The following is a 27,867-nucleotide window of genomic DNA, read 5'->3' on the forward strand; positions in this document are numbered from 1 at the left end:
TATGGCCAACACCAGCTTGGTAGTTGGCAAGGAAAGGGATGATCTCGTTGCTGGAGGAAATTATTTCAGGTTTTGTGCTGCTTGGCTGTCCTGCAGACCGTCTGCTCCCCTCTCAGCTGGGGCCTAGGGGGGTGTGACCTCATGCTGGCACTGCCCAGCTTTTCCAATCCATCTTGAGATGTTTGCTCCAGCACCTGGTGAGCTCCTGGAGTTTTTCAGGTGGGATTTAGGAGACAGCTTCACCTGGGGTGAGGAGCATGGGGGTTCGCATGGAGGGCTTTCAATTTATTTCTGAATGTGATGGACCCCAAGCAGCCCTGACTCTGATTTTGCTTCTTATTTGGGGACAGTGCTCTCCAGCCGCTCTGAAGTGTCACAGGAAAAAGGAGAAGCATGGCGAAACATGGAAAAACCTTTGGTTCTGTGCCTTTTCCAGTTTGGGGATGTCATGTTTGGGGAAGCTGGAGAGAGGACCGAGCACAATGTACCCACGTTTACTTCAGTCTCTGGCAAGGAAGGCATCAGTTGCATTGGTAGATGCCATCTCCTGCTGTTGGGACCTCTGCTTATTGGGCCTCCTGGCCTCCTTCCCATCATCCCAGGTGCTTTGGGGGCACAGCCCTCAGTTTGCGAGCCTGACAGACCCTGAGGTGAGGCTGAAAGTGGGGTCCCTCTGCACTGGGATGGTTTTAGGCATGGGGTGCCAGCAGAGAACCGTGAGCTACCAGGCAAGAGCATGTCTTGTGCCCCCATGAACCTCAGCAGGGAGGTTCCCCACGGTTGGGTTCCCAAGGGATGGTGGCAGGCTGGGGGCATGGGGCAAGGAAAATGGGGCTCTGTGGCCATCCCGAAATGCATCCAGGGAGGATGGCTGAGTATTCAGGGTTGTGGGGTAATGCACTTTGTGGCTCTGGCACCTGGCGTGGTCAAGAAAAGTGGGGACTTGCCTCCATCCAAGGTCTGGGGGAAGCTGTGGCAGAGAAGCACAAAAGCAGCTCATGTTCCACCCCCCCAGCACTCATGCCCATCACACCTAGAGGGTTGGGGACCCCCTTTTAATTCGTTTGCACCCCTCCTTCTGCTCCTCTGCTCCTTTAGCTCAGCCTTGCACTGGCCGCCAGGTTCATTGGGCTCCTCCTGAGCCACGGGGGCTGCTCAGAGAGTGTGAAGGTGGGTTAAACAAACATCACCACGCTGGGCAACACCCCCCCACCTTGGTTGGCTATTTCAGGGCTCCTGATATAAGTCATTGGTACTGGCTGGTTTTGAGATGTCCTGCCCATCAGCTGCTGCTTTGCAGTCTTCAGGAAGGCAGATTAGGGAAAAGGACGGCAGCGGGAGCCTAGTGTGACCCCCGGGGCACGAGCTTGGGGGGGGCTGGCATCATGGGGCAGTGTCTTCTGTCATGAGCTGCGTTGTCTCAGTGTCAGGGTCCTCAGAGGCTTCTGCCTTGGTGGGGAGGTAGATGGCCCCCATGGTCTGGAAGGACGTTGCCAAAGTGCTCTGGTCCCTGGGGTGCTGACGGGCTGTGAGATGGAGGGGACACAGGGCTGTCACCAGGCTCTAGCAGACGCTGAGCTGATCCCCATCTCCCTGTCCCCCTGGATTTTGGGGTGGCCGGAGTGGGGATCGTGAGTTTGAGGGGGACACATAGGGATGGGACTGTCACCTCCAGCCTCAGCTGCTGCCATGCACCTCCTCTTCAGGTTGAGCCACAGCAGGACCCCGCTCAGCAGCATCACCAGGGCCAGCAGTGCTATCAGCACCGAGCAGGATGGTGAAGCACCTGGGGTTGGGAGAACAGATTGGGATCCCATTTCCAGCCAAGACCAGTAACAGCATGTGAGAAAACCTAACATTGAACACAGCCTGACCTCCCCCAGCAGCTCAGCTGGTGGTGGAGATGGGCTTTCCTTAATTAGTCTTCACATTAAGACTCATTTCCCTGTGTGGACGATGGGATGGAGGGGTCAAAGCGACCTTCCATGTTCCTGCTGCTGTTACAACCTCCATCAGTTCTCTGGTGCATTGTCCCACTTAGGATTTGGGGTGCTACATCTCACACAGGCCTTTTTCTGACCCTCCTCCATCCTTCAAAGTTGTCCCAGCTCTACCACAACCTATCTGAGAAACAAGGGCTGGTCCTGGGTTTGGGGTGGGGGGGGAATAAGGAAATTTGGGCTCCAAGAAGAAATGGGAGGGGTGAGTGTGTTTTGGACTCAGGAAAGCATCTCCGATGCTCCCAAGAGTGACGGAAAATGAGGCACATCCCCCAGGAAAGGCCCTCAAGAGCTTTCAGGGATGAACATGTGCCACCTTTCCACTTTCTTCTCTCCTTGGGACCTTCTCCCCCCACCCAGCACAGACACCACGGAGCATCCCGGTGCTCACCCTTCGGCTTTGTGCACACCACGCCAGCTGCTGAGCCCTGCCTGCACGGCCCCAGCCCTGTCTCTCTCTGCTGGCACTCCAGGAGCAGCGACTCAGTCCCCCGGCAGCTCAGCCCTTCCAGCAAGGCATGGCCATCGCCCCGGCTTTGCTGGGCTCCGACGGGCACCGACAAGGCTGGCCCGCAGCCCAGCTGCCTGCAGACCACCTCGGCTTCCAGCAGGCTCCAGCCAGTGCTGCACACCCCGTGCCAGGTAGCGTTGTAAAGCACCTCCACCGGTCCTGCGCAGGGACCGGAGCCATCCTGCACCCGTACCTGCAAGGGGTTTGTGCCTGCAAGAGGGTGCAAAGGGGGTGAGATGGCCCCTCCAGCCCTGCAGGCAGATGGGAGAGGGGCATGCAAGGCACACACGCGTGCAAGGATGGGCGTGCATGCCATGTGTGTCATATACCTGCTGCACCATTCCTCCCCACCCTGCCCAGCTCCCTTGCAAGGTCATTCCCAACTGATGTCCCACCAGTGTTGCCAGCTTCCCAGTCCCAGATAAAAACCCTTTTTGGGGGCATCTGAGCATTCCCCCCTCCCTGGGGACCACCTGAGCACACGACTCCTGCGTCTTCATCGTGGTTGCAGTTATGGAGTCCCCAGTTCCTAAGGCCACACTGGGAGAAGGTGGTCTCCATGCCAGTGCACTCCACGTTGTCCAGCCAGATGGGGTCCAACCCATGCCCGAAGTGAGCTTGGTCCGGGACTGACACGGCTGTCCCGCAGCCCAGCTGCCGGCAGACCACCTTGGCATCCTTCAAATCCCAGCTGTCATCGCAGATGGTCCCCCACTGGTGTTCGTAAAACACCTCGACTCTTCCAGCGCAGCGGTTTGGGCCGTTGGCCAAGCGGACCTGCACCTCTGTGATGTTGGCATCTGGCAGGAGAAATCCGGTTAGGAAAGGAGAACAGGGCACCCATCACCTCACAAAAAAAAAAAAAAAAAAAAAAAAAAATCCCTAAACCAGAAGCCAGAGTGCAAATACAAAGTCATTATGGTCCCCCCCAGCAAGGGATGCAACCCCCTCCCCCCCAGCCCTTCCAGGGGAGCGTGGCTGTAGGTATGGACTTCAGTTGCACCTTCATATCCTAAAATGGTGATGTCTACTCCATGCAGGCATGTGGACCAGACAATGGAGACCAGGCTGGGCTTGCTTAGTGCCGTGGGGGGGTGTGGTGTGTGTGTGAAGGTTTCAATGAGATGTTGGTTATGAATGGGGTGGGAACCTGTTGCTGGGTTGGGGGCAAGCCTAGCCAAAAAGAGGCTATGACCCTTTGCCAGCTCCTCTCCCCCAAAACCATGCCTTCCCAGGGCTAGCATCATCCCAGAGGCAGCCAGATGCAGGATAGACCCTCCTCTGTGTGTGTGTGTGTCCCCAGATGCCCTGTGTCACAGGATGGGACCTACCTGAGCACACCACACCAGCATCTTCTCCGTGGTGGCAGTTACTTTGCCCCCAAGGACGGGCTCGGCACTGGGCGAGGGCATCCTCGCTCCCGGTGCAGGTCACGTCATCCAGCCAGATGCGCCCCGTCCCCTGCCCGAAGCGAGCCCGACCGGGGGCTGCCTCAGGTCTGCCGCAGCCCACCTGCCTGCACACCACCGCTGCATCATTCAGGTCCCAGCCGTCATCGCAGACCGTCCCCCACTGCCCGGCGTAGAGCACCTCCACCCTCCCGGCGCAGCGGTTCGGTCCTGCCAGATGGACCTCTGCCCTGGCCTCATCTGCAGGCAGAGAAGCAGGCGATGCAGCGTTGAGAACAAGAGGACCGCGTGTCCAGGGAGGGGGCTTTCTGGTGGCAGCAGCCAGGTTGCAAACCTAGGGCAGATGCCCAGCCATGGTGGGATGGGAGGACAGATCCTGCCCTGAGCCCTGCCTGCAGAGACGTGCAGGCAGGCATGGCCCTTGGGGCTTTGTAAGCACTGCCAGGCACCTACGTTCGCCCTCCAGACTCAGTCCCTGATGGGGAAGGGGAGAAATAAATCCCGTTTCAGACCCTCGCTGGGACCCAGCAGAGTCTCGGTGCAGCCCGCATCCCAAACCAGGTGTCATTGTCCTTTTTCCCCCCCTTCCCTGCTCAGCTGTGCCAAGGGCAGTTGGATCGGGGCAGCTCCACGCGCTATTGGGGTGTGGGGATGGGGACCAACACTGTCTGCCAAGGGGACGAGCGCCCGTGCCCTTGAAATCTCCGTCCTGCAGGCAATGCTTCTGGGGTTAGATTGGAGAGGAAAAGGCTTTTTTTTGGGGGGGGAGGGATGGAAAGAGCAGCTCCAAGCTGTGCTTTTAGGACCCTGCAAGAATGAGCATCACCTGAGCAGATCACGCCGGCATCCTCTTCGTGGGTGCAGCTGTTGATTCCCCAGGGCCTGGCCCGACAGTCCATGAGGGTGTTCTCCCCCCCCGACGCAGGCGACCCTGTCCAGCCAGATGGGATCCAGCCCCCTCCCGAAAGAAGCCCCTGTTGGGGCTGCGGTGGCCGTCCCGCAGCCCAGCTGCCGACAGACCACTGCCGCATCACTCAGGTCCCAACCGTCATCGCAGACCGTCCCCCATTGCTGGTTGTGAAAGACCTCCACTCTCCCGGCGCAGCCATGCGGGCCGTCCACGAGCCGCACAGTCAATGTGTTGGTTATGCCGGTGACTGGAAGCACCGCAGAAATGTCACGATGGGTTGGGGACACACACGGTGCCGGTGGCAGTGCCCAGGGCTGGGGTGAAAGGAACCCCCATCCCAGGAAGGGCTTGACCATCCCCCTGTAGCATTGCTCCAGAGGCAGCAAGATGCAGGATGGACACTCCCGGTCCCACCAGGACACGCTGTGTTGTAGGAGCAGGACCTACCTGAGCACATCACGCCGGCATCTTCTCCGTGGTGGCAGTTAGTCTGGCCCCAGGGACGGGCTCGGCACTGGGCGAGGGCGTCCTCGCTCCCGGTGCAGGTCACGTCATCCAGCCAGATGCGCCCCGTCCCCTGCCCGAAGTGAGCCCGACCGGGGGCTGCCTCAGCTCTGCCGCAGCCCACCTGCCTGCACACCACCGCTGCATCATTCAGGTCCCAGCCGTCATCGCAGACCGTCCCCCACTGCCCGGCGTTGAGCACCTCCACCCTCCCGGCGCAATGATGTGGCCCGTCCACCAGCCGCAGGTAGGATGAGCTGGAGTTGCCTGCTTTTGTGGAGAGAGAGAAATAGGTGGACACATGGCTGGAGGGCACCCCCACATCCCTGGACCACCCCCCGCCTGCATCCATGGACTACCCCCACCTGCAGCACCCCACGTGCCTCCAGGAAGGAGCAGGGCAGGGTCAGCGTTCGGGCATTGATAGCACTGATTAAAAAAGGCATTGACATGACCGGGTGCTGCCATTTTACTGGGGGGGACAAAACCCTGGGCCTGATGCCTGGCTGCAGGGTTTGGGTTGGAAGGGACCTTTAAAGACCATCTAGTCCAACTCCCATTCCACGGACAGGGACACATTGCACTAGATCAGGTTGCTCAAGGCCCTGTCCAACCTGACCATGACCACTTCTAATATAGACTCATAGAATGGTTTGAATTGGAAGGGACCTTTAAAGATCCCCTAGTCCAACCCCCCCCCTGCAATGAGCAGGGTCATCTTCCACTAGATGAGGTTGCTCAAAGCCCCATCCCACCTGGCCTTGAACACTTCCAGGAATGCAGCATCCACAACTTCTCTGGGCAACCTGTGCCAGTGTCTCGCCACCCACATTGTGAAAAATTTCTTCTTTATGTCCAATCTAAATTTACACTCTTTCAGTTTAAAACCCTTGCCCCTTGTCCTGTCACTACAGGCCCTGGTAAAAAGTCACTCTCTGCCTTTCTTATAAGCCCCCTTTATATATTGAAAGGCTGCAAGGAGGCCTCCTCCAGGCTGAACAACCTCAACGCTCTCAGCCTTTCTCCACAGGAGAGGAGTTCCATCCCTCTGACCATTTTTGTGGCTCTCCTCTGGACCGGCTCTAACAAGTCCACGTCTTTCTTGCGCAGAGGACCCCAGATCTGGACGCTGGGCTGGGGTCTCACTAGAGCAGAGTAGAGGGGCAGAATCGCCTCCCTTGACCTGCTGGCCATGATATGGCTGACTTTCTGGGTTGCAAACGCACATTGCTGGCTTACATCCAGCTTTTCATCCACCACTACCCCCAAGTCCTTCTCCGCAGGGCTGCTCTCAATCCCTTCATCCCCCAATCTATACCAATACTGGGGGTTGCCCCAACCCAGGTGCAGGACCTTGCACTTGGCCTTGAGGTGAAGATGCAGGAGATACACATGGGTGAGAGCTGCAAGAAGCTCCTACACCAACCCTGCACACACAGCATCTCCTCCAGAGGGGGCCAGCTGCCCGCCCCTGGGTACCGGCAGGAGCTCTGCCTCTGGCCAGCCCCATCCCCACTCTCACCTGCGCACACCACACCAGCATCCTCCCCGTGGTGGCAGTTGTGGATGCCCCGTGTCTTGGCTTGACACTTGTCCAAGTCGGTTTCCTCCCCCGTGCAGCTCACGTCGTCCAGCCAGATGGGGCCGGCTCCCCACCCAAACCGAGCTGAGCTGGGGGCCGAGAGGGCCACCCCGCAGCCTAGCTGCCGGCAGACCACCATCGCGTCACTCAGGTCCCAGTTGTCGTCGCAGACCGTCCCCCACTCGTTGTTATAAAACACCTCGACCCTCCCGGCGCACTTGCTTAAACCACCCACCAGGCGAAGCCTGGGGCTGTTGGCAATTCCCGAGCCTGAAAAATACCCAAAAATGAGCATTATTAGGGACATGCTTGTACATCTTAACACCTGCTGGGTTGGAGAGGGCAAGACATCCCCGTGGCTGGTCTGGGTGGTGTTGGTGCGGAGACCTTGCCCTTTATCAGGGACTTGCCGGAAAGTGAGCACAGGGGTTTTTGCAGGGTGGAAGGAGGTACAGAATATCCCTTCCACCAGTTGCACCCTGAGGGTGGTTGCACCCTGGTTCAGAGGTCGGGACAGGAGAAAGCACACATCTCCACCTGAGGGACACCATGCTGGGAAGAACGGATGTACAAGGGTCCTTCCCAGTGTTTCTCCGTGTTTTCCTTCCCCCTTGCTTGGAAGCTGCATCACCTAGGTTCACCTGGCGCTACCCACTTCTTGCCCTAGGGGAGATGGCAAAGGATCTTTTTGTGATTGTCCCTGTCCTGACTGCTTCTGACTGCCGCGTTGACCTGTCTGTGGAGGTTGACCTTCCAAGGCCGAGGCTAGACTGGTAGCAGCTAGCTCAAAAGTGGTGTATGACATGAAAGCAGCTGGTTCCAGTGCATCTTTCTGCATTTACCTGCACATCTTTGCATTTTACAGTGCCGGCAGCACAAGTCGCTCTGTCTGCTCTTGAGCTGGGGCAGGGCGCAGTCACATCTGCTGGCACTCAAGCAGCACCCATGCACATTCCAGCTACCTTCCCCAAAGGGTGCAGGTGTTTTCACCCCGTGAAAACATCTTGGACACCTCCAATGGTACCAGACACTGAGGCATGTCTTAAGCCATGCTGCTTTTTTTGCCAGCATATCGTATTTTTCCATGTCTCTGAACACTGTTATTTTAACATGGTTTCTACTGATCTGGGCAATTTGTTGGCCAACTTGTTCCCAAACTGTTCCCAGCCTGCAGAAGGATAGGGCTTGGTCCATCTTCCAGAGAAAGCATGTGGTGAGAGTTACCTGAGCACACAACGCTAGCGTCTTCCACATGGTTACATGCATGGTGTCCCCAAGGCTTGACCGGGCATTCAGCAAGGGTGGCTTCTGTCCCGAGGCAACTCACCCCATCTAGCCAGATGGGGCCAGATCCTTGCCCAAAACCAGATAAACCTGGGGCTGACACGGCCGTCCCGCAGCCCAGCTGCCGGCACACCACAGCTGCATCATTCAGGTCCCAGCCATCGTCACAGACGGTCCCCCACTGCTGGCTGTGAAAGACCTCCACCCTCCCGGCGCAGCGGTGTGGGCCATTCACCAGCCGCAGGGCTTCTGAACTCCCCAGGTCCAAGTCTAAAAACAGAATCGGAGGACAATAAATCCTTGCCAGAAATGCCTGCCTGTCCCGTGGTTGGCAATGCGGTGGCCCTCCCCTTGCAAGGGGTCTTGCAAGGTCTCCACCAGCATGTAGCATTTCTGCTACTGCTGCACACTGGGTGTGCATGCCTGAACATCTTTTGGGACAAGCCGGTGAGGACCATGCCCAGTAGATTGTGAAGTTGGCTAAATTACCGAGGAGCTCCCATGATGTGAGTATCCCCACAGGGACAAGCAGGCAAGGAGGCACCAGGTGCATCATGCACCTGAGCGAGGAATAGCTTGGTGAGGAGGAGGGACTCTCCAAGGACTAGAGGCTGTGTGGTATCATGTATCAAAAAAAAACCACGGGGCAGCTGCAACCCTGGTATGTCAGGGCTCTTTGTGCTTGATGGAAAGCCTCCATTTTACAGGCTTGGGATTTCTGGGAATCCCGGGCTTGGGATTCCAAGCACTTTGCCTGAGGGAAGCCAGGGACTGGTAGACCTCGAAACAGAAAACACCTTGTGCTTCCTGATAGGACCACAGGAACAAGGGGTGGTTGAGCCAGGACAAGGAGGAGGTGGATGGGTGAATTTGGTCAGAATGCACGGCCTCCCCCAGGGGAGGACTGATCCCCGACTCACCGCCACTGACCTGCAGCCACAGAGCACGAGACGCTTGCATGCCCACTCGACTTGCAGCTCTCAGCGCCCCAGAACTTGACCTTGCATTCGAAGAGGGCCCTTTCTGTCCCGGTGCACTCCACGGCATCCACCCAGATCAGGCCATCTCCTGTCCCAAACTGGGTAGACCCCATGGCTGAGCGCGCCGCCCCACAGCCCAGCTGCTGACACACCACATGCGCTTCGGCCAGGTCCCATCCGTCGGTGCAGATGCCCCCCCAGCGCTGATCATGAAACACTTCAACTTTGCCAGAGCATGGGTCTGAGCCGTTTACCAGGCGGAGGCTTCCGAGGTCAGAAATGCCCGATCCTACAACATCAGAGAGCGTACACATGATAAGGAGATGATACCTTCTGCCCTGTGAAGCCTCTGGCTGCCAGCAATGGGTTTACATCAGAGGCTCAGGAGCCTTGGGGGTCAAGGATGCTCTTGCGACGACAGAGAGGGCAGACCTTTGAGGTGTGATGTGAACTGGCCCAAGTGGTGCCCAAGGCTTGATTAGCATGGTCAATGGACCTTATATAGTTTGCCTTCCTAAAGCAGACACATAGGGCAGGGTCAAGTCGGCAAGATGTAGGTGTACTTGTGCTATTTGGGACTCCTGGAATACCTCACCTGCCCTCCAGCTGCTGCTCCTGAAGGGCACAGGTTTTCCTGGAGGATCTCTTAGCCCAGCTAGGGTGAGATGCTACCTTCCCCTGCTGGGGCAACTGAGTTCAATGCTGGCTGTCTCAGACAGTGACACCCAGATATTAAGTCCATCCTGATATTGAGTGACCTGGTTGCAATCCAGTGGCCCCAGCTTCTTAAAAGGCACTAAAATGGGCTGAGGGGTTCCTCTGGCAGAGAGTCAGAGCTGGAGAGGAGAGAGGAGGATGGGAGATGGGCTTTCATGGGCTCATGCAGCTCTGAGCATCATGGGGTACATCTACCATGGATCAGCTGAAGGTGTCAGAGGGTCCTCCCTGACCATGATGGGAGAAGACCCATTTGTACTGCCATCTGCCCTGCTGTGAAGAAGGACGTGGCTGTGTTTTAATTTGCCTGATGAGAATAGTTTCTGGCCCATGCTAACTGCCAGGATTTGTGCTAAATAACATCAGCCAAAAGCATGCCAGAGACCGTATTTTTAGCCACAGCTGTGCAAATGGGCAAGGCGTTTGTTTTTCTCAGACTTTAATGTCTGCGTGCAGCTGCCCTGTTGCACCAGAATGGACCACAGGGGGCTGACTTCAAAGCAAAGGGTCTCCAGGCTGGCTGTAAACTGTTCCTGCGTCGCAAGATCTTGCACCCATAGGGGAAAGCAGAGTCAAACCCCAGAGCAAGTGGACTATGGTAAGGTTTGCCATGGTGCTCCTGGTGCCATGACAGGCGGTGGTTACCTGAGCACACCACGCTGGCATCTTCACCATGCTCGCATCCATGGACACCCCAGGCCTTGGCTCTGCATTCGGAGAGGGCTGCCTCGGTCCCCGTGCAGCTCACGTCGTCCAGCCAGATGGGTCCCTGTCCCTGCCCGAAGTGAGCCCGCCGCGGAGCCGATACCACCTTCCCACAGTCCAGCTGCTGGCACACCACTTTGGCATCCGCGAAGTCCCAGCTATCATCGCACACTGTCCCCCATTTCTCATCGTGAAACACCTCGACCCTCCCAGCGCAGTGACCTGGGCCATCCACCAGCCGGACTGGGGTGAAGCTGGAAACAGCCGAGCCTGCAAACAGGCAGGGAGATGCTCAGAGCATCCAGCCCCTTCATGAGAGGAGGAGGGACCCTGCATTTTGGCACATAGCTGGTGCTGTGTGGTTACATCGCGTCTGAATGCACAGCATCTCATTCCCACCTCATGGAGGAACTTCTCAAAGGGTTTAGGGGTACTTGACCCAGCAGCAAGTGGGGTGAAGCTGGCATCTTGCTCCCAACTGGGACGGGGGAAATTACCAGTGCATCCTGACTCACTGCTGGTGCTGGAGTGAAACCCACCTGAGCATACCACGCTGGCGTGCTTTCCGTGGCTGCAGCTGCTCTCTCCCCACAGGCTTGCCTGGCATTTCGTAAGGGCTGGCTCTGTCCCCTGGCAGTTCACGTTGTCCAGCCAGATGCGTGGGGGTCCGGAGCCGAAGTCCGCCCCCTCCAATGCTGGCAGTGCCGTCCCGCAGCCCAGCTGCCGGCACACGACCTCGGCATCCTGCTTATCCCAGCCGTGGTCACAGATGGCTCCCCACTCCTCCTGGTGAAGCACCTCAACTCTGCCAGCACAGCGGTGTGAGCCGTTTGCCAGCCGCAGATGAGCCGGCTCGGGGATGATTGAGTCTGCAAACACCCAAGAGAGTTACTGATGCCTTCAGACAGCCACCAGTTTCCCTCCATGCTTATTCTATTGTAATTAAGCTCCCAGCCCCTCTTCAAGCTCCCCTAAGGCACAGACGAGGGGAGAACAGGAGGGGTGAAACCCAAAACTCCCACCAGGAGCACCCTGCACCAGAGCATATCCCTGCAGAGGGTGGTCCACACTGGTCCCCAGCCCCACTCCCTGCAAGAACTGCTCGCCAGGTGGGTCACTTTTGACGAGCTTCCCTGCAATGAGTTGGTTCTGTTGTTGGAGCTGGAGGGTTCCTGGTGGGGTGGGAAATAGGGATCCCTGCAGGAACGCCTCCCACCGCCTTAAATAAACATCTTGGGATGGGAAGAGCAGCCCTCCAATGGGACCATCAGGTGCAGGGACGGTCTGGGAAAACCCCACTGGTTGCTGATGCTGACCCCCAGTCTTACCTGGGGGTGCAGACCTGCCATCATGACAGCTCCCCCCCCCACCCACCACCTTGCGTGGAGCAATGCCGAAGGAGCATTGGTCACCTGAGCAAACCACACCAGCATCTTCCCCGTGGTAGCAATTATTGATGCCCCACGGCCGGGCCCGGCAGGCAGACAATGTGCTCTCCCTCCCTGTGCAATTCGTCTCGTCCATCCAGATGATGCCATTCCCGCGCCCGAACTGACCCCCCCTGGGGGCCGACAGTGCTCGTCCACAATCCAGCTGCTGGCAGACAACCTCAGCATCCAGCAGGTCCCAGTTGTCATCACACACAGTCCCCCACTGCTTGTTATGGAAGATCTCGACCCTGCCAGCGCAGCGGCTGCCATAGTTCACCAGCCGGACCTGGTCACCCTCCGAGTTACCTAAAAGAGCAAAATATGGGAACAGGCCAGCACGCTGCGACCCATGGGTAAGGAAAAGTGCCCTGGCACCTTCCCAGGTTGCTGAGTGTTGCACCAAGTGCTGCAGGTTCGTCTAATCACCACAAAAAGAAGCTGGCCGATCCCCAGTGCCTGCTGGCTAAGGGGTGAGAGGTTGCAAGCTGCACCACAGCAGCATCCCACCCACTGGCATCAGCACCAACCCCTCCAGGAGGACACCCAAAATTCCTCCAGCCACCCACATGCCCCATGACACTCTGTGATGGAAACGCCCACAAAAAGGACACGTTGTCCAGGGCTGCTTGCAGAAGTGGAAAATCAAGGTGATGGACCCAAGACCCACCACTTCTCATGCTGTGTTGCTCCCGAGGGGGTTACCTGCACACACCACGCCAGCTGCTCTCCCATGGTGACAAGTGCCATTGCTCCAGGGCTTCGCCTTGCATGCAGAGAGGGCGGTCTCTGTACCCATGCAGCTCACGCTGTCGGGCCACATTTGCCCGGGTCCTTGCCCAAAATGCGACCCGCCAGGTGCCAACAGCGGTCTCCCACAGCCCAGCTGCCTGCACACCACTCGAGCTTCGGCCAGACCCCAGCCCTCATCACACAGGGCTGCCCAGGTGCCGTCATGAGTGATCTCCACCCTGCCTTCGCAGCGCGTCGAACCGTTGGCCAGGCGGAGCTCAGTGACCATGGACACCCCTGAAGCTGCCAACGACACACAAGGGTAAATGCACCAGGAGAGTCACAGATGCTTCTGCTCCAGCCTGAGCATCCTCCGTGTGCGGTGAGCACCCAAACAGGAGACCAAGTGCCCAAAATGCTCAGCATCCTCTTAAAAGTGAATTTTGAGGGGTGGCTTTGCAAAGGGGCTTTATTGCAAAGACACTTATTGCAAAGTCACCTTATCATAGAATCATAGAATAGTTTGGGTTGGAAGGGACCTTTCAAGGTCATCTAGTCCAACCCCCCTGCAGTGAGCAGGGACATCTTCAACTAGATCGGATTGCTCAGAGCCCCATCCAACCTGGCCTGGAATGTTTCCAGGGATGGGGCATCTACCACCTCTCTGGGCAACCTGTTCAAGTGTTTCACCAACCTCATTGTAAAACATTTCTTCCTTCTATCTAATCTGAATCTACCCTCTTTTGGTTTAAAACCATTACCCCTTGTCCTATCATTACAGACCCTACGAAAAAGTCTGTCCCCATCTTTCTTATAAGCCCCCTTGAAGTATTGAAAGGCCACAAGAAGGTCTCCCCAGAGCCTTCTCTTCTCCAGGCTGAACAACCCCAGTGCTCTCAGCCTTTCCTCACAGGAGAGGTGTTCCAGCCCTCTGGTAATTTTTGTGGCTCTCCTCTGGACCCGCTCCAACAGGTTCATGTCTTTCCTGTACTGAGGACCCCAGAGCTGGATGCTGTGCTCCAGGGGGGGTCTCACCAGAGTGGAGTAGAGAGGCAGAATCACCTTCCTTGACCTGCTGGCCATGCTTCTTTTGATGCAGCCCAGGATATGGTGGCTTTCTGGTCTGCAAATGCACATTGCTGGCTCATGTCCAGCTTTTTATCCACCAGCACCCCCAAGTCCTTCTCTGCAGGGCTGCTCTCAATCCCTTCATCCCCCAGCCTGTACTGATACTGGGGGTTGCCCCGACCCAGGTGCAGCAAAGGTGTCTTATAGCAAAGACACTTTATTGTGAAGTCACCTTATTGCAAAGGCGCTTTCCTGCTCCCTGCTGCACAGCCCAAATAAAAGAGCTGAGCTACACATGCATCAAAAACTCCATCAAAAGCCCTGCATCATGGGCGATGGGCAAGACAGATTGGGTAGATGGGCAGGAACTGGGGAGGGTGAGTTACGCCTGCAGAAAGCTTTGCATGGTACAGCCTACTTGCCTTCAAGCAAACCAGGCTTTGGGGGTAGGTCTTTGGTAATTCATGCACGCAACTGCAAACGAATGACCCTTTGCTGTTCCTGCAGTTTAGCACTGGATCCATGGCAGCAGGAGGCGGGAGAAGGCTTTGCAGGGTGACTTGCCCGCCTATGTGCTGCAGGTGCTCCCCAGAGCTGCAGAGGGCATTCCGCAGGTGAGCACCCTTGGGGTGGATCATCCAATGATCACTTAGGAAACCCTGAAAGTCTGATATTGACCCGTTTTGCACCTCAAGGTGTGTCACCTGAACATATCACTCCAGCATCCTCCCCATGGAAGCAGTTGTTGTCTCCCCACGCGTTGGCCCGGCAGTCAAAGAGGGTGTCCTCGGTGCCAGTGCAGTTCACCTCATCCAACCAGATGGGATCGTGGCCCCTCCCAAAGTGAGCCCCTCTGGTGGCCGACAGCGCTGTGCCACAGCCCAGCTGCCGGCAGACCACTGTCGCGTCCACCAGGTCCCAGCCGTCGTCACAGACTGTCCCCCACATGTGGTGGTGGAGCACCTCCACCCTCCCAGCGCAGCGGTTGGGGCCGTTGAGCAGCTGGAGGGTGCCCAGGGCGGTGATGCTGGATTCTGCGGGTATCCCAAGAGGGACAGTCGGAGAACAGTTGTGCATCACCGCCGGTACAGCAGGAAGGGATGCAGGGGTGCACAGCCAGATGGCTGCTGTCCCGGGCTACCTGAGCACTCAACGCTGGCATCCTCCACGTGGTTGCAGTTGTGTTCCCCCCATGGCTTGGCTTGGCATTCAGAGAGATTCCTTTCCTCCCCAGTGCAGTTGACCTCATCCAACCAGATCTGTCCCGTCCCTTCTCCGTACCGAGCTCCTGGTGCCACCGACAGCAATGTCCCGCAGCCCAACTGCTGGCACACGACTCGGCCCTCGGGGGAACCCCAGCCATCGTCGCACACTGTGCCCCACGTCCCGTTGTAGAGCACCTCCACCCGCCCGGCACAGCGGCCAGGGCCACCCACCAGGCGAAGGAACCCCCCTGGGCTCTCAGCGGCTGCGCCTGCAAAGCCGGGAGGGGAAAGAAGAAGGGAGGTGAAATCCTGGGAGTGGATGGGGCTCGGCTGCTCACACTTTTGAGATGGCTCCTGTCCCCCAAAAAGGGTTTCAGAGGTTGTGTTGACCATCCCACACCTGCCCTGGGCATCTCAGATGGCCCTAGGCATCTGTAGCCAACTGAGCCCCATCTCTGCATCTAAACCCTGAATTTAACCATCTTAGCCTCAGTGTGGATCCCACACCCCAGGAGCCCTTTTCTTGCTCATGTAACAGGCAGAAAAAAAAAAAAAATGGGTATTTCAGCTTATGTGTGTTTTTGTACAAGTGGTCAGCAGCAAAGATGTAGCTTCACCATCAAGAGTGGGTAATTCCTTGGGGTCCAGCTGCATGGCAAGCTTGTGGGGATGAGTGGAAAAGTGCTTGAGCTAAAGGTCTTGGCAATGTGCAAGACCCATGGTGTATGATTGCCACTGGTCCCATAGGCATGCTTTTGCAAAAGCACTAACTGAAGGGAGCCGGTACAGAAAGGAGCCGTAACTGGATGTTAGTCATGTGGAGAGCTCAACTGGGTCAGCAGAAAAAAAAGTTCAAGAGGGATACGATTGCGTTGTGTAAATAAGCTTTTTGACCGTGGATAATGATTTCTGAAGTGCTCAGGCACTGATCTGTGCGTGAGTCTGACCAGCAGCAAGCGAGGGGCTAGACATAGCACTTGGGAAGTCACAAAAGCCAGAAAGAAGACAAAACAGGTTCAAAATCAAATCCCTGAGTCATTCAAATACAAACAGCATCTGGGCAGCTGTGGCACGCTGCATGCAGGAGTGCCTAGCTCAGCTCTTTCATTCAGGCTGCATAACAGGGAGCAGGAAAGTGTCTTTGCAATAGAGCATCCTTGCAATAAAGCTTATTTGCAATAAAGCCCCTTTGCAAAGCCACCCCTCAAAATTCACTTCTGCAAGGAGGCTGAACCACATGCATTGCGGGCACTCGGTCTCCAGTTTGCAAGCTCTCCTGTCCCCAGGCTAAGAGCAGAGTTCCGATGAAGGCTGGCTGTTCTGCTTCATCCTTCCCTGTGCGCCTTTTGCTCTTCTTCCTTATTTTTACTAGGAGCAATGAAGCTACCCTGTGATAAGCAATAAATCAATCCTACAACTGAGACTTAGCAGAGCTGATGGATTTCTTGTCTACCCAAGCAGAGTCAATGCACATGCGACTGAGCAGTGCTTGCAAGAAGCATGGCAAGTCCCAGCCCAGATGTCTCCGGCCAGCCAGCAGATACTGACTGTCAAAGAGGCAAATGCCATACTGAATATTCCAGGAGCAGGATTTTAAAAAAAAAAAAGTGGGAAGATTGCACTGTTCCTCAGTAGGTCACCAAAGAAGGAGGAAACCCAAGCAAGTTAAAGCAAAATTTTAGTTCCAAGAGGTAGTGGTACAAACTGGCCTTAGCAACTAATCAGCATGGAAATTAAAACAAAATCTCTACCAGCAGGGAAAGCATATTCCTAATTTTGCTCACTCCAAACCTGATCAGAAGATGTTTCTGCTTGTGCCCTTTGTAAAAGTCAAACAGCAGTAGGAAGGTTGCTCGAATCAAATAACCAGCTTCTGCTCTGAGCTGGGGCAGCTTGGGCAAAGCCCTGAGCCCTTTCTTAACCATTTCCAAAGCAGCGCTGCCATTGAACCATCAGCATGATATTGTTCTTGCAGCAGAGTTCTTCCCCATCCTCGTTCTTCCCCCACCAATGTCTGAGAGCAAACCATGGCTGTGGATAAGGGACCTGTAGGGTCTGCAGCTTCCTTATGGCTCTGCCTGAGCACAAGGAGGGACGTGTCTCTTGCCAGCATCTTGCCTGTCTGTCCCATTAGCCCAAAAACCTATTCAGTTCCTTGTGCTGCACAACCACAAGCCACCCAGCCTTGTCCTGGCAATGTGGGTCCCTACTTGCTCACTTTTCCATCGTACGGGGAGCCGCCTCTGTTAATGCACAGTACTGTTGGGTTTGGCCAAGCCCCCTCAGTGCTGCAATGCCATGAGTTTGCCATGTATAGTCCAGGGTAAGCCAAGATTAAAGCAGGGCAGGAGACTGTGGCCAGCTGTGAGACAGCTTCAGGATCGGGCATGCTTCCCTCCACTCTTGTAATGCTCACAAGCCTTTAATTATGGGCCATAAGCCTTTGATTATGGGGCAAAAGCATGTGTGCAGAAGTAGACCTGCAATGCATGGCTCTTGGAGTGCAACGGAGATAGCTGAGCTCCTGACTTCACATAAAAAAACCTTTCACCCACCTCCAAAGCCATCACAAGCCATCACATCCCCCCTGCCCCAGAACCCCAAGTGAAACCCAGGACCCCCGGCCAGCCTCTGCTGTGCTCCATGAAGTGGTAGCTGAGCGGGCTGGAGGAGCCAACATGGCCAATAAGCTCCTTGCAGTCAGCAGCGAAGGCGAACGCCACTCACCCCAAAGGAACGCCATCAGGACGAGGGTCCCCGTGCTCTTGACCCCACCACGGGTGGGTTGGTTTCTGCCCCCAGGGCGGCTGGAAGAGGGATGGAGACTGCTCAACATCCTGAAGTTTGCAGCCTGGCCACGGGCTGGAGGTTGGCGTGGACTGTCCTTGAGGTGCCAGCTGAGCCCAGTGTCCCACTGGCCAACTGGGAGGGCAAACTAGGATTGCTGCAGCGAGCCCTCCTCTTCCCCTGCCGTGCTTCCCCCCTGGGAGTTTCACTACCTGTGAAGCTCTGCCAGGAGGTGACCTGCTGCCCCATGCAGCGGCCAGTCTTGTCATCAGCTTGCGAAATGGTGAGCTGTTCCAGGAAAACACGGAGCAAACAAAACCCTCTCGACACTCAGGCCTGTTTCATATGTGCCAGCCCCTGCGGGCACCTCGACTGCCCTGACGTGTCCTGGTACTAGATACCTACTTTTGACAAGATAAATCAAGCCTTTATGCACAGAACTAGGAAAATATAGCTACGTTAGCTTCATTACAAAGTGTCTGGTTCGGTTTTGGGGTGTGAGGAACCATCCACTGCAAGAAAACAGTTTACTAAAGGCTGTAGATGGCTTTATTGTGGAGGCTGGAGCCAGCGCCTGTGCTGTAGCTGTCTGCCATCAGGTGAGCTTGGACACTATCCGTGATGAGAAAGGGTCTCGCACCCACCTTGCGATGCTTTGAGTGGCTAGGTTGGATTTGGAAAATAAGGGGAACTGCCATTTTCTTATCCTATTGTGGCTGCACTTGCAAGACCCCAAGGGTCCCTTTTGGATTAGCAGTTTGCTTCCTGGTGGTTGTTATGCAGATGATGCTCCAGGCATGTCCCTTGTGAATTGCCACCTCAGGCATGTCCTGAGATGCTGAGAGGATGGAAGAGTTTCCTGTCCTCCCATCCCTTTGTGGTGTCATACTGAAGCTGTGCAAGGAAAGAGCCCAAAGCCAGAGCAGCGTGCCACTGGAAAAAATGAGTTTTGCAAAAGGGTCATCAAATTAACATCACTGGTTGCTCCGAAGGGGAGAGTTCAGATGGAGGTGGGTGCTGTGCTGGTGGTGCATTGAAGATGGAGTTTGCATTGGGCAAGGATGTGACCCCTGCCAGAAACAGAGTGGATGGTTCTGCCCGTGTCTGTGCAAAAATAAGAAGCAAAACTGGAGCATGTAATGGGAAGAGGACAGCAAGGCCAGGATAGTCTCAGGCTGAGTTTAACCTGTTCAGCCTGGCAAAACCTGAGGTGGGTAGTAGAGTGGAGAGTAGATTGCTGCCTGTAGGAAGATCAAACAGGAGAAACCCAAACCCCAGAGGCATGCAGAGCTAGGGCTGAAGACCAAAAGGAAAAAAAGAGGTGTACTAAACAAAAGTAAAAGAATAAGCAGGTGAAAATTAGGCTGGAAACAAGTCAAAACTCGTCTCATAAAAAGTCGAGCAGTTGGGAAAGGTGACTGTACGCATTTGTACCGAGGCTCAGTGAGCCCAAGGACTTTGCTCCCCTTCTTTGCAAACAAACAGGCCAGCAGCAAAGAGATTCCCGACACTGACCAGCTCGGAAATGCTGTGAACTGTCATAGCCTGACGTGGCTGACGCAGCTCTGGGCAAGGGTGTTTCTGCTGGGGCTGTTTTCAGAGTTTGGACAAACAGCCACCCTGGAAGTGAGTCATGGTCCTGCGTCTCTTCTTCTCCTTTTGAATTTGGGTGTTGTTGCCCCCCGGGAAGTCTGAAACCCCTTCTTGAGATGCTGCAGTCACTGCAGAGCATCTCTGCAGAGTAACCCATGGCTCGAGCTGGGATCTAGCAGGTGCTGGTCCTGCATGTTGGAGCCCTGAAGAGCATCAACTCATCCCAGCTTTATTACAAAGACCTTCTCCAAATGGGGCATATATTTTATTGCACAAAACTGGGTCCAAGCTCTTGTTTTCCCCTATTCTGAGGACACTGTCCAGAGCTAGAAGGAGCCCTGGGCTTTTGATGTAAACTTTGGGACAGGTAAGGCTGGAGGACCAAGTCTGCTGGGGCAGCCAGCAGGAAGATGAGAAGGCTTGGGTGCCAGCAGGAGGATAAAAAACCCTGAAGTCTGAGGAGTGGTGGATGTCCATGGAGGATCAGATGACTTTGCGGCCACGCATTGATAGGAGACACCCAGCAAGGGGGGGGCTCTGTGGCTGGGGCTTAGGGCAAGTAGCAAGACACAAACTGGTCAGAGCTGCAAGCCGCTGGCTGGGAGGGAAGGAGAGGTGGGAGGCTAGACCTGAAGGGCATTGAAGTACACACTGTGACTCTTTCGTTACATGTGTCTTCTCCCTGCTGCCTCTTGCACCAACTCTTCCCTTCCATGCCCTTGTGGAGAGATCAGCTCGGCTTGTGAGGCAAACCTTCATCACGGCCTAGTCAAGCTTGTGGTCCCTTCGTTCCCTCCCCATGACACTGGGACATTTCTCTGACTATGGCCCCTCCTGGCTTCACCAATGTGGTGGATGGTTTGAGTTTAGACCTGACTCCATGGGTTGCTTCATTAGGAATGTGACCCTTCCTTGTTGGTGGCCAGGACAATATCTCACCCAACATTAGCAATCTTGAGTCTCCTGTATCTGACCTGATCATCTACAATCCCTCTATAGCCAAGGGGCCTGTTCTTCCACCCCTTCCACCTCACCAACTCATTCCATAGCCCTTAATCTGTATAATGCTGCATTCTTGTTCTTTTGAGTTTCAGAGTTTTTACTGGTATTCAAAAGTGAATTGAATAAATACAATGGTTGAGGCACTTCTTATCCCATTGTGGATGGGCTTTTAAGTGCAATCCTCATTTTGCAAAGGTGATTCTATACAGTGCAGGAGAGCCCCCTGCTCACTTGCTCCTGGATCAGGAAGTAATCCTCACTTGCATGGGAGATTAGGGGAAGAGGTATGGTCCTGTTGGGAATGCAGTGGGGGTGATGGCACTGGGTGCCACTGCAGATGACTCTGCAGGAGGTTATAGGGATTATAGGGGCTATAGGGCTGGGAATAGGGATTATAGCGGTTATAGGGCTGGGAATAAAGGGAGTCTGTGCAGATGGGGTTAGGCTGCTGGAGCCTACCCGGAGGACCAGATAGGGGTTATTCTGAGAAGACCTTGCTTGGAGACTGGGGGACTTCGTGGTGCTGCATGGATGAACTGGGACCCACAGAGGCTCAGTGCAGTGAGCTGGGGGCTATGGGGCACACAGGACAGGAGTCTCCGCTCTGCCAGAGGGGATTCTCTCTGTTGACCATCACAGCAACTGCTCTGCTCTCCTGGCTCCACAGAATGGGGTCTTGTGGGGTCCTGAGGGAGTCTTGCCTTCAACAAGCCTAAGCCTCGGATGGCATCCCGGTGTCCTCTGTCTTCTTTATAAGAGGTGGTTTGGCTGCAAAATGAAGGAGCAGGGTGATGCATGGAGGGTACATTCCCCAGCCCCAGGTTGGCGTGCATCCACACCAGCCAGGAGTGCAGCCAGCTCCACATACACCATGTGCTGCAGTCCTGCTCTTACCTGGGGAGCGTCCAGCCCATCTTCCATACCTCATCCACAGGTACAGGACCAACAGGGTCCCGCAGAGCATTGCCCCCATGCCGAGGAGGCCTGCCAGCACCGAGCAGGACTGTATGACATCTGCAGGAAGAGTGAAGCTCAGAGGGGGTTGGTTGGATGGCCTGACCCTCTCTGCCCCTCTCACCTGTCCCTTCTGCTGCATGTTTCTGGGGACTTGCAATCACTGCCCTTCTGGGTGCTGGGGCTGACCCTCATCAGCAGGAGTGACAGCTTACCCTCTGCTTCAGGAGGGTGAGTGCACCCTCACTGGGCTAATGCAAACAGAGTGTGTCCACCAGGGATGCTAGGATCTCCATGCCCACTGAGATGCCTTTACCCAGTTTCTCCCACCCTGCTGCCTTCAGGTGCCTCTACCCTGCCTACCTAATGTCTCCCGGCAAAAAGGTTTATGGCAATGCTTCTGCCTGCCTGCCAGGCTGAGACTGGGATGGAGATAGGAGCCTCTACCCCACCATGTGTCTGCACCGGGTTGGCCCTGATGCAGATAAAATGAGTGATGGGGGTTTCAGCACTCACCTTTCTGCTCTGTACACACCACAGTGGCTGCCGAGCCCTGCTTGCATGGCCCCAGACCCATCTCTCTCTGCTGGCACTCCAGGAGCAGCGACTCAGTCCCCTGGCAGCTCATCCCCTCCAGCAAGGCATGGCCGTCGCCCCGGCTTTGCTGGGCTCCGACGGGCGCCGACAGGGCTGGCCCGCAGCCCAGCTGCCTGCAGATCACGCCGGCTTCCAGCAGGCTCCAGCCAGTGCTGCACACCCCGTGCCAGGTAGCTTCGTAGAGCACTTCCACCCGTCCCGCGCAGGGACCAGGACCATCTTTCACCCGCACCTGCAAGGGGTTTGTGCCTGCAAGGAAGAGCACAAGGGGTAAGGTCGCCCCTCTGACTCCATATGGCGATGAGAGCTGCTGATTTGCTCCCGGGCATTTTTTTCCTGTGCCCTGCTGAAGGCAAGCCGCCAGCACCTGCAACTAGCTATGAGGCATGGATTGCCTTTACTTCATCACCTTGTACAAGATGCCTTAATAAGCAACGTCACTGCAGGGCTGGTATCTGTGAGGTGGGGCTCATGGGAGATCCACACCCACCTCCCCAGTGGCACTGGACTTCTGTGTCTAGGAAAGGTGCGCCTGGATTTTTATTTTTTTTTAAGTAAGGTTCTGTCCATCCCAGGATGCTGTCACTGATGAGCTAGAGGGACACAGTCTAGGTTAAATCAATATGAGTTTGGCGCACAACTCCTGTTTAAGGCAGGGTGGCATTTTTTGCTCAACTCCAGGCCAAGTGGCTGGGTGAAAGCTGACTCCTGCTCTGATGCTGGGGATGGGGAAGAGTGAAAAGACAACAGAGAGCTTGGTGCAGCCCTGGATGGAGTAGAACAGCAGCTCAAGCACCTGTCAAGCCCCACCTTGCGTGGACACCAACCACCCTGGCTCACCCGTCCCGGTCCCTGCAGGCTGGTGTTACCTGAGCACACCACACCAGCATCCTCGCTGTGGGCGCAGTTGTGCTCTCCCCAGTTGTTCAGCTCACACTCAGTGAGCGTAGACTCGGTCCCAGTGCAGTGAATGTTATCCAGCCAGATGGGATCTGACCCTGGCCCGAAATGAGCTGAGCCCGGTGCTGACAGCACCACCCCGCAGCCCAGCTGCCTGCACACCACGGCACCGTCTTGGAGGTCCCAGGTGTCGTCGCACACGGTCCCCCACTTCTGGTTGTGAAAGACCTCGACTCTCCCCAGGCAGCTGTTCGAGCCGTTCACCAGCCGCAGTGGGCGCTGCTCCGAAGTGTCCGTGTCTGTGAAGGGAGAAAGGGGCATGTTCATGCCTGACCGTCATCCACGGCTCCAGCTGGGCTTTGCGACATGCTAAGCTGCAGGAAAATCAGAGTATCCTTCCGCGTGTGCAGCCTCCGGCTGCCTGGGAAAGGTGCTACAGCAACAGGGCTGGCTTGGGATTTGCTTCTCATTGGGGTGAGTAAGGAGCAGTCACAGCTCCAGAGCTTGGGGCTTGGAGTCTGACAAAGGGTTCTGGGGTCAATAGTGACTATGGGAGGGTCCTGGGGTCAACAATGACTATGGGGGGGTTCCTGGGGTCAACAATGACTATGGGGGGGTTCCTGGGGCCAGTAGTGAGTATGGGAGGTGGTAGGAGGCATTGCCCAATGAATTTGTGCAGCTAGAGCTATTGGAAAGGGGAAAGGTGGGAGAAGGGTTTGCTCTTCCTACACAAAATCATCCTAACAGCATGCTGAGATCTCACAGCCTGCACTGACACAGGGAAGAGCATCACCCACTGTGGCATTCATACCCTTCTCTCAATTTAATTTTATTTTTTTAGACAAGGGTGAAGTAAAGGCATCTATCCCTGGCTACCTGGGATGCGATTGAGCTGATCTTGCACCCCAACCTGCACAGTACTTATCCCAACCAATGTGGATCACCTGAGCACACCACGCCAGCATCTTTCTGGTGGTCACAGCTGTTGGATCCCCATGGCCTGGTCTGGCATTCAGAGAGAGCAGCTTCTCTCCCCGTGCAGTTCACGTTATCCAGCCAGATGCTGCCAGACCCTTGCCCGAAGTGAGCCGAGCCCAGGGCTGAAGTGGCCGTCCCGCAGCCCAGCTGCCGGCAGACCACCACCGCCTCGGCCATGCTCCAGCCGTTGTCGCACACCGTCCCCCATTGATGGTTGTGGAGCACCTCCACGCGTCCTGCACAGCGGTTGGGGCCATTCTCCAGGCGCAGATGAGCTGGTGTGCTGGTGGCTGTGGCTGTGCCTGTATCTGTGCCTGCTCCTGTGACATGAGACACAACAGGAGCGTCAGACCAGGTCTCCCCCAAGGTGCTTCTTCTTGCTACCATGGGGGAAGTTCCCATGTCCACAAAGAACGGCTAAGGAATAGCTAAAGTTTGGGGCTAAAGATCTCAGGTGCGGGCAAAACCAGCTGTGCAACCTCAGAGCCTGTGCACATTCAACATAAGCACAAGCAAACCATAAATGGCTGCAATCCTTTTTTTAGTCCTCCCTGGTGGCTGCCCATGAACCCTTCACATGGCCACAGCAGCCCACCAAAGGGAGAGGCTTTCTGTGGACCCCCATTGCCACTGCCCCTTCTTCAAAAAGACTTCAGAGCCCCCCCCACCTCATCTTTGCACAGCCTGTAGGCTGCTGGTCCCCATAGTGTGGTGGGCTGGGACCTTGCTAGGAGCATCTAGCACCCAGCTCAGTGCTTCCCCTCTCTCCTTGGTGCCCATGCAAGCACACTTTTTGTGTGCTGCCCAAAGGGCATCATTCCCTTCCTATCATACCTGCTGCTCCTTACTTTCATGGACCTGTGTGCTAACGAGTGCCAGCATGACATGTTGTCAGAGATGGGACAAGGTCACCCACCCAGGTGTCTGCTGCTCAGCCCTTGGCTGCAGCTGTGAAACTGGTATGAATCCCCGGAGCAGAGCAACCTCCGCTGAACTTCTCCTCCTGGTCTACAAGCATGATGTTACCTGTGCATACGACGCTGGCATCTTCTGTATGGTCACAGTTGTTGGCACCCCAAGGACTGGCCAGGCATTCAGACAGGGCAGCTTCGGTCCCTCTGCACTGAACGTTGTCCAGCCAAATGTGGCCCGAGCCCTGGCCAAAGTGAGCTGTGCCATAGGCTGAGACCGCCATCCCGCAGCCCAGCTGCCGGCACACCACTCTGGCATTGGGAAAGCTCCAGTCGTCATCACACACGGTTCCCCACTGGTTGTCATGCATCACCTCTACTCTTCCAGAGCAGCGGTTCGGGCCGTTTACCAGGCGGAGCTCTGTAGGACCAATGTGGACGGACCTAGGGTAGCTGGATGAGTCTGCGAAGGGCACAAGAGTTGCACCATGAAAACCCCCTTGCCCCTCATTTCTGGAGGACCGTTCTGCACTCCACTATGGTTGCTGACTGCACCCAGCGGTTACCAAAGTGCAGCCACCTTGGGACTGGGACAGGGGTGATGCCACATGGTCCCAGCAACCCGTGGTCTTTCCAGCTGTGGCTGGAGATCCTGAGGATGGGTGGGACAGGAGAAGGCAGAAAGCTTTTTTTCCTGGTGTTCATGGGGCACCTCATCCTCTTTGCAGGAGGAGGTGACAACCAAGGGGGCTCAGCACACCCATGTGCCGATGTCTGTTGGGACAATTCTGGCACCAGTGGCTCCAGCACCTACCAATTGCCATGAGCACCTGCACCTCAATCAGCCACCAAAGCTCCAAGCTTTTGGAGCTCCAAGCTTTTGGAGCCTCGCAGTTTGTGGTCATAAAAGAGTGTTCTTTAGGTGATTGCAGCTTGCCAGAGGCAAGGGCGTGGAAACCATCCTGTCTCTCATGTTGGTGATGGGGAGGAGGAATGTGGGTGTCTCCTCCCGGCCGTTTTCTCCCCTGCCTAAGGCTGCGTCTCACAGTGTCTGCCTGCAAAACACAATGGGTGTCTAGCCCTCCCTGTGCTCCCAAAACATGCAGCCAAAGCAAGTCGTGTGGGGGTCCTGCTCACCACGGAGGTGCGTGATGTGCAAGGGGTCCCTACGCATCTCCCAGAGGTGATTCAGCATCTCAGGAAGGTGGAGTTAGCACAGATAATGTTTCCAAGCCTGATTCCTAAATTGTTCCCTAGCCTGCAGTCCCTTGTATGGGACAAACCACAAAACCATCCCTTGCTGGGGCCATGGGTGCTCTGTGCCGCAGGGAGCTTTTGGAAAACTGGGGGGCAACACTCCTTGCGAGTGAATTGCTTTGCAGACCACTTTTTGTCATGTCCCCCTGCACCATAATTTCCATGGGGCATTACCTGAGCACACCACGCCAGCATCTTCGCCGTGGTGGCAGTTGTTCTTTCCCCAGCCCTTCGTCCTGCAGTAAGACAGGGCGACCTCCGTCCCCGTGCAATTCACATCATCCAGCCAGATGCGACCGGACCCTGCCCTGAAATGCCCGGCCCTGGAGGCTGACAGCACCGCGCCGCAGCCCAGCTGCCGGCACACCACACCAGCATCCTTCAGGTCCCAGTGGTCATCGCACACCGTTCCCCACTGGTTCTCATAGAAGACCTCGACCCTGCCGGCACAGCGGTGCGGGCCATCTGACAGGCGGAGGGGAGCCCGCTCGGAAGCAACCAGGTCTGCAAGAGGGATACAGAGAGGGTCTGCTGCTGAAGAGCAGCACTGGGAAAGGCTGTGCTGCTTGCACGAGCTTGACAAAGCCTCTGCAAATGGCTGCAGCTTATGTGAACCACGGATGTGATTCTCCTTTGGCTTAAAGACAAACCAGACAACCCAAGTCCAGGAGAGAAAATGCTCTGCAAACCCCCTTTTTGAAAGACAATTATCTTTAAAGGGGCTTCAGATACTTTTTTGCTTAGTATTCCCAATCAATGAAAAGGAAAACACTGCCAGCTGGACTGAAAACTCCAGGAAACTCTATGTAGGGAGTAGCTGCCAGGCATCTGATGGAAAGGGGGGACAGTCTGTGTGCAACCTGGTGCTTCAATTAGCGATTTGCATGAAGTGATAGGGAGCCTGCGCAGCAAATGAGCCCATGGCCCCTAGCCAAGTGGAGCTGTGTCTTAGAGGAGGGCATTACACCGGCTGAAACTACAGCAAGGAAGGAAAATATGAGGTGTTTAATGGCTGAGGCAGTAAGCACTGGAGGGGCTGAGCTGCGGTGGGATGCCCAGGTTGGGATTTGGGTAGAGACTGCAGCATCCCCTGGAGAAGGGGATGCAAAATGAGGCAGGCAGAGGCAGAAAAAAATAAGAAAAGCACCTTGGCATCCCACTTGCAGCACAATTGGTCCCCTCCTGGAAAGCCTTCATGTCTGTAGGGCACAGAGCAGAATAAATGCTCCTGTTTGCACTGGGGGGAAGAGGACTTTGTGCCCTTTGTAAACAAACCAGCTGGCCCTGAAGATGTGGCCAACACAAATAAGCAATTTCTGGTTTTGACTGTCACCGATTGGTAAGGCTCCAAGCATTTCCCAACCACTCTGTGCAAGGGCAGCAGCGCAGAGGCCAGGATAATTACGTGGCTAACGAGGTCTCCTTCCCCATCCGCTGCTTTCTCTTCCTTTTTAAAGGCTGATGAGTCAAAGGAAGCTTTGCCCCATCCATCTGCAATCCCAGTCCCCCCCATTCCTGCAGATCACTGACCCCCTCTTTCTCCTAGGATGCTCCTTCCCCCGTGCAAGAGCCACTCACCACAGAGGCACACCAGGTAGATGAGGAGCCCTGCTGTGGCGAAGCCAGCCCAGTTGCTGTGCAGGGACAGGAGGCAACGTCCCGAAAACCCCATGCCCATCACATACGCCTTAGGACAGGTGACCGTCCCAGTACGAGCTGCAAGCTGAGCTGGGTGCTGTGGGTGCTGACAGCAGGCTTGTCCCCTCCTCCGCAGTAATGTGCCTCGTGTTTGCCCGGCACTCATCCCTCCTCCAGCACTGACCCCTCCTCCCTGCTGTCTCCGGGATTTTGCCC

At 55.8% G+C, this 27,867-nt stretch overlaps 1 protein-coding gene across 1 annotated transcript; it reads right to left on the bottom strand.

The window, feature by feature from the left end:
• Positions 1-1,041: 1,041 nt before the first annotated feature.
• LOC121233089 (deleted in malignant brain tumors 1 protein-like) lies at positions 1,042-27,805 on the bottom strand. The gene is made up of 21 exons (XM_041121759.1): positions 27,592-27,805; positions 26,188-26,517; positions 24,872-25,219; positions 23,812-24,165; positions 22,837-23,166; positions 21,887-22,216; positions 21,311-21,430; positions 14,971-15,303; positions 14,534-14,863; positions 12,735-13,064; positions 12,015-12,338; positions 11,142-11,471; positions 10,543-10,872; positions 9,131-9,469; positions 8,141-8,470; positions 6,857-7,186; positions 5,278-5,604; positions 2,985-3,311; positions 2,392-2,721; positions 1,670-1,786; positions 1,042-1,526 (listed from the first exon to the last, which is right to left on the bottom strand). Exons 1-21 carry the CDS (start codon positions 27,689-27,691, stop codon positions 1,384-1,386), a joined length of 6,132 nt encoding a protein of 2,043 aa, XP_040977693.1. The 5' UTR covers positions 27,692-27,805; the 3' UTR covers positions 1,042-1,383.
• Between the last annotated feature and the right edge of the window lie 62 nt (positions 27,806-27,867).

The sequence above is a fragment of the Aquila chrysaetos genome, unplaced genomic scaffold (genome assembly GCF_900496995.4).
Source record: "Aquila chrysaetos chrysaetos unplaced genomic scaffold, bAquChr1.4, whole genome shotgun sequence".
NCBI classification, from domain to species: domain Eukaryota; kingdom Metazoa; phylum Chordata; class Aves; order Accipitriformes; family Accipitridae; genus Aquila; species Aquila chrysaetos.